This window comes from Centruroides sculpturatus, unplaced genomic scaffold, assembly GCF_000671375.1.
Source record: "Centruroides sculpturatus isolate CEXI.00-Female unplaced genomic scaffold, Cexi_2.0 scaffold4319, whole genome shotgun sequence".
Taxonomy (NCBI): domain Eukaryota; kingdom Metazoa; phylum Arthropoda; class Arachnida; order Scorpiones; family Buthidae; genus Centruroides; species Centruroides sculpturatus.
Genome location: NW_019388409.1, coordinates 1 through 6,793, shown reverse-complemented (window position 1 = coordinate 6,793; position 6,793 = coordinate 1). Strand labels below are relative to the sequence as shown.

The following is a 6,793-nucleotide window of genomic DNA, read 5'->3' as shown; positions in this document are numbered from 1 at the left end:
ATACCACTATACAACTTTAAGTCAACACAGGTTTATTTAGAATTTCCCTTTAGTCTTTCAATCAGGAAATGGTCAATAACTGTTAGAAATCCAAAGGAGCGATTCGTAAATAAATATCATAAAAAAATCTTGATATAAATTTAAAGTTTTATTTCCATTTACAATAAAGAATTTTATTTCTACAGCAGATATACAAACAAATATTGAAGAATTTATTTAAAAGTTACAGCTTTAAATTACGAAACATTTTAATGACGCATTTAAGTTCGGCTTCTCTGCATAACGAACATTTGTACAGGTAAGATATATTTACAGGAGCTAGTTCGTTGATACCATTTTATTTAAGTTTCGTTTAATTCTAAAACAGTAATTAAATTTCTTTTGGAATTTTGAAAAAGTTTATAACTTATTTTATTAAAAATATGTCTAATAAAATAAAATTAATTATTTTAAATGCTAATAGAGATTACCTGTAAAAATGATAAAATTTAAATTTGGAATAGTATTTTCGACTTTATTTAAAAAAAAGAAAAAAAAATGTTGTTTATTAAACCAAAAACTCTGAAAATTAAAGAAATGCATGAATTCATGAAATTTTATTGAGATATGTTACAGAATTCGAACAAGCTTTTACTCTATTGAGGCGAAAGAGAACTGTCATTGGCTGGAACTGCATCAACGTGTCCACCCACACGACAGAAGGGGATATATAAGTTGGGATAAGTGAAAGATAGCACATATAACCTGGAATCTGAAGTGAAGAAATAAACATTTACCGGAGAAACAGGTAAATCACATTTTTCTATTTTAAATAAGATTAATTAATGTAAAGTAATTTTTAGAAATAAAAATACATTGTATATATATTTGAATTTAGCTATTTTATAGAGAAATATCAAAAACTTGACTTTTTGCATTAATTATGAATTACCATTTTTCTTCGATACTAAACACAAAGTTTGATCTGTGAAAGTATAAACTCTAAACTTGAACATGTCAACAGGTACATTACTTACATTTTTCTGAAATTTTTATAGTAAATGTAAATTTGAAATTATTCGTTTGCATTAACCATGTGTTAAGAACAAATTCGTTAAAAGACAGTTTTCCTAATTATCCCTTATTAAGAAATAATAAGTTATTTTTTTAAAAATAATTATGATTTAACAATTTAATTACAAAAATCCGCATATATTTATGTTTTAAAATATTGAAATTTATCTGTTATCATTCTGTATTCAACAAAGAAATGGCTTAAAGATCATAAAATAAAACATATTATATTCTTGAGTCAAAGAAATCATCCTCAACACGTTGTACGTAGATCGAAGAGGGTGCACAGAATGACTCACTGACATAATATGATAGATGAGCTAACTCTAAACCCCCGATGTAACCATGACAACGGGCCTGTGATCCAAGTCTGTCCCTTGTCATTTCCTCCCATTTGACTACATTTATTTGCTCCACATGCACCATTTTCTGATGTCATGCCCATTCTGACTAATGCCAAATCAAGTTTATAACTGTACTCAAAAGATAAGGCTTTATCCATGCTTTATCTAAGTATGAATAGCCTTAAAGATTATCTTAATTATCATGTAAGCTTCATTCATGATCTCTAAATCAATCAAATTTATTTTGTCACGGTTTTCACTTACAGCATAAAGAAAGCTTTCAGCAATATCTGATACTAAAACTTATGAATTAAACAGTTCCGTGTCACTATCTGATTACATGACGATCATTAATCATTTTCTGCCATATACTAACTAAATATAGTAATTATAATAGACTAAGTTCTCATTAGTTAAAAATCTATCATAATATAATTTAATTTACAAGAATTTGAACTAATTTATAATTCATATTAAGTACAAACATGATTTCATTTTAATTAAATGCATCACACCTTAATGATTTTACGATAATTAAGGCATTTATTGATTATAATTTTTTAAAATAATATTATATTTATTATAAAAAAAATCATACAAACTACATCTTATAATTTAATTTATTTATAACTTTTTTCTTTTAAGTGTACATTTTAAAAATGAAGAATTTAATTTTGAACATTCATTATTAAATTAATAGAAAGATATTTAAGTTATCACATAAAATAGAGTAAATTTTAAAACCTTTATAAATTTAAAAAATATAAAATCCTTTAAAAAATTATAACCTTTCTCCTATGAAAACGAATCAAGTTAAAAAAATAATAAATTTCAATAGGTAAATAAAACTTTATAAATAAAAATATAAATGTAATAGAAAGAAGGAAATAAATAATTTAAACCATAATTAAGAAAACAATAAAAACATTTAGGTAACTTTTAAAAATAAGATAAATATTTATATAAAATTATACATTTACATTATTTTTTAGACTTCTAACTCTTAAAATAGCAAAAATCTAAATTATTATTTTTTTATTGTAAACGTTTTAAAGTTATAAAACTAATTTATATAAATTTTTCTTCTTTTTAATAAAGAGAAATTGAATATATTTTACAAAAATAATTCTCTATTTTTCATTGAAATTATATATAAAAAGATAAAAATAAAAAGTTTTGCTTACAATAAATTCATTTTTTATTTAAATAATTTAAAAACAATTATAATTATTAATCAATATACGTGTGTATAAGTAGTTATCTTATTTATCATCTATACTAAATTTAGTGTAGATAAATGAAGTTCTTAATATTAATCTGTGATATTTGATATGACGATAAGTAGAAAGATAATGTTGGTTATTCGATCAACAATTTGAAAGAGAATATCCTTAAAGATATTGTTGACACGCAAAATCTACTATTAAATATGCATGTGTTTACTATACTAAGTCATAAACATGTTTATATAATCCATACAACAGTTAAATGGTTTATATAAAATTAAGACATTTAAAACAGAAATTAAGCTATTTTAAGAACAAATAGCCTATACGCAAATGAGTTTAGAAGTTTCAAACTTTAAAATTATTTTATAATATTAAATTATAAAATAATTTTAAGTAGATTGATATTTTTGACATAAAAGCAAAATTTATAATTTTTTAAAGTAAAATAAATTAATATTTGCGAAAATAATTGATTTAAAATGTATAATTCGTCAAGAAAAATTTACTTTATCATACAAAATTTTACATAAGTCATAATAATTTTTTTTATATACAATAATAAAGTCTTACGTCATAAAAAGTTTTTCTTGCGTCATAATAAAAATTTACATATTTAGAAAAACAGTTTGTATGCGTCATAAGAACTGGTTTTACTGTGTCATATAAAACGGATCCTATAAAATGTTATTTTAGAGTTTTATTTATCAATTTAAACTTTTAATGTATTGATCGTTCTATACGTTAAAAGCTTATTTTACATTGCTTAAAGGTTACCAATTTTGTGGAATTTTAAAAATAATTAATTATTATGAAATACATTAGGTGTAGAGAAGATTTCTAAATAGGAAAATGTATATTGTTGAGATTAATCGGGTACAATTCGTTCATTTTCTTTGCTACGTGGTAACACAGCAAAGAACACTGTACTTCTGGAAGATTGTTAAACGGAAGCTGATGATAATGATATATTTCTAATGCAAATTATTTGTAATTATTAATATTAAAAATATAAAAATTAATCATATTTACTTATAACTCTCGCTAATTAAAAATAATTTTTATCAGAATTCAAGAGTAACAAAGGATAAAAACTAATTCAAGGCTATATATCACAACAAAAATTTATTTGATATGTTATAAAATTAGAATAAGGATTTTCACTTATAAATAAATAAATTCTAAGACTAAAACGTCATATTTTTGAAAATATAAAAAAGAATATTGAATAAGAATAAGAAAAATTTAACTATTGAAAGTAAACAAAAAACGATTTCCTGCTGAAAAGCTTTAAGTTAAACTGATTTAAATAAACAAAAAAAGTTACGTAACCGAATAATACGCAATTCTAGACAAAAAATTAGATTTGTTTTATTTTATTTAAAGATTTTCAAAAACAAAATGATCGAATGACATTTCCAACGTATTGAATTATATCGAAACTTGTATATTAAATAATGCAACAATTTTTAAACGTATAAAATAAACTTTAGTTGTTAAATTTATCAATTTAATGTAAGAATAACAAATGAGACTCTGACTACGTGAAGTATAAGATAGTATACTGGCAATACGATTAATATATTAAGATATAAATAATTATTTTAATAACGTTTTGATATCTTTCTATTCAGGAAGTTGATCTTTCGTGATGCCATCACATTATCCAGCCTTTTGCTTGTTTCTGTTATTGGTCTTGAGCCAATACAGTTCGAATGGAGAGAAAGAAGCTAAATATCGAGCTTGCGGGGATCATCTAACTGAACTTCTAAACTTGATTTGTGGTGGAAGGTTTCATGGTCCAGATACAAATCAACAGAGTAAAGAGCGCAAAAAATATTATAAATTAATATTTAATGTTTTAAATATATTTTTAAAATTTTATTACGTGTTTCAGGCACTACAAGATCTTTATACAGATCTCTTTCCAGACGTTCTTTTATAGGAATGAGGAGAGGAGTGGTAGATGAATGCTGCCATGAGGCTTGCCCAGTTAGTACTTTGCGTTCTTATTGTTTAGATCCTCTATCGTCGTCGTCATCGTCACTAATAGAATTGTTGAGTTCTGCTGTTGAAAACAATGGTGCCGAAACTATAAAGGTAATTAATAAATACGTTAATTAAATTAATTAATATATGTTCCACACACTTTTTAATTGTATTTTTGAAATTCTGTTTCTAGTGTTTAAAAAAAAAAAACAGGTCAAAAATTAATAATGAGTAGCAAAATCTTGATTTAGGATAAGGAAAAATTAATTTTTATTGCTATATGATGTCGTCATTTAGTTTGTGTCAAGTGTTGTGTATTTGAAAAGTTTAAATAAACTATTATTAATTTTCTTCTGTACTTTTATATTTTGATGAAGTTAATTTTTAAAAATGAATTTTATTCACTTATTGCTTATTATTCAAATATAAAACTTAAAAAAGAGTTACCAATATAATAGTGGGACTTACATAGTAAGATTGGCTGTAGATTAATTATTACTATTTATATTGTAACAATTATCTTTTCAAAAGTTGTAAANACAGATCTCTTTCCAGACGTTCTTTTATAGGAATGAGGAGAGGAGTGGTAGATGAATGCTGCCATGAGGCTTGCCCAGTTAGTACTTTGCGTTCTTATTGTTTAGATCCTCTATCGTCGTCGTCATCGTCACTAATAGAATTGTTGAGTTCTGCTGTTGAAAACAATGGTGCCGAAACTATAAAGGTAATTAATAAATACGTTAATTAAATTAATTAATATATGTTCCACACACTTTTTAATTGTATTTTTGAAATTCTGTTTCTAGTGTTTAAAAAAAAAAAACAGGTCAAAAATTAATAATGAGTAGCAAAATCTTGATTTAGGATAAGGAAAAATTAATTTTTATTGCTATATGATGTCGTCATTTAGTTTGTGTCAAGTGTTGTGTATTTGAAAAGTTTAAATAAACTATTATTAATTTTCTTCTGTACTTTTATATTTTGATGAAGTTAATTTTTAAAAATGAATTTTATTCACTTATTGCTTATTATTCAAATATAAAACTTAAAAAAGAGTTACCAATATAATAGTGGGACTTACATAGTAAGATTGGCTGTAGATTAATTATTACTATTTATATTGTAACAATTATCTTTTCAAAAGTTGTAAATCTGTCCGTTTAAAATTCAAAATTAATTTTAATTAGTTTGGTTCTATGAGAAAGGAGATAAATTAATATTTTTAATATTACAGAATATAAAAGTTTAATTTAAACGTAATAGTAATTGCATACAAACAAATTTTATATAAGAAATAGTTATGAAAAATTTAATTTTAAGCAACTTTGTTCGTATAAAGTTGTAATTATTTATACACCTGTTTGGCCAAAGAATAGGCCTGTAAAAAATTAGTTAAAATATTTTTTATAGTATATACAGTATTTATATATATAATTTTTAAAAATCAAATTCATTCACACCGACTTACACGATAAATTCAAAGAAATTATACTGAACCATAACCGAATTTACATTTTAAATATTATCATAATTATTTTAAGTGTTTCAGGCATATTGACATCTTTAATATGTTCAAAATGCTTGTTTAATATATTTATATAATTTATAATACAATTTTAATTAAATTATTTTTATTAATTAAGCTTGCAGGTACAAGTAGTATAGAAGACACATTATCAACTCAGGAAGTAATAGATCAAGTATCCACAACACATAGACCAAATTTGGGTCTTTTCCCAAGAAATAGACCATTCTTCATATCTATGTCATCCCCGTTATTTATTAACAAGAAGATATCATATAAATCTCCATAATCAAAAACAGTTTAATTCTGTTGCATAATTATACTTTACTGAACATCCCACGTGACTTAATTAAGTAGTTATCTTATTTATCATCTATACTAAATTTAGTGTAGATAAATGAAGTTCTTAATATTAATCTGTGATATTTGATATGACGATAAGTAGAAAGATAATGTTGGTTATTCGATCAACAATTTGAAAGAGAATATCCTTAAAGATATTGTTGACACGCAAAATCTACTATTAAATATGCATGTGTTTACTATACTAAGTCATAAACATGTTTATATAATCCATACAACAGTTAAATGGTTTATATAAAATTAAGACATTTAAAACAGAAATTAAGCTATTTTAAGAACAAATAGCCTATACG

At 23.7% G+C, this 6,793-nt stretch overlaps 1 protein-coding gene across 2 annotated transcripts; it reads left to right on the top strand.

The window, feature by feature from the left end:
- The first annotated feature begins 258 nt into the window (after nt 1-258).
- LOC111616931 (insulin-like peptide) lies at nt 259-6,461 on the top strand. 2 transcript variants are annotated; one of them, XM_023358283.1, is made up of 6 exons: nt 259-298; nt 616-787; nt 4,258-4,443; nt 4,521-4,585; nt 5,199-5,336; nt 6,256-6,461. In XM_023358283.1, exons 3-6 carry the CDS (start codon nt 4,275-4,277, stop codon nt 6,424-6,426), a joined length of 543 nt encoding a protein of 180 aa, XP_023214051.1. In that variant the 5' UTR covers nt 259-298; nt 616-787; nt 4,258-4,274; the 3' UTR covers nt 6,427-6,461. The 2 variants fall into 2 exon arrangements, with proteins under 2 accessions (XP_023214051.1, XP_023214050.1); XM_023358282.1 differs by lacking the exon at nt 259-298 and having other exon boundaries at nt 543-787.
- The last annotated feature ends 332 nt before the right edge of the window (nt 6,462-6,793 follow it).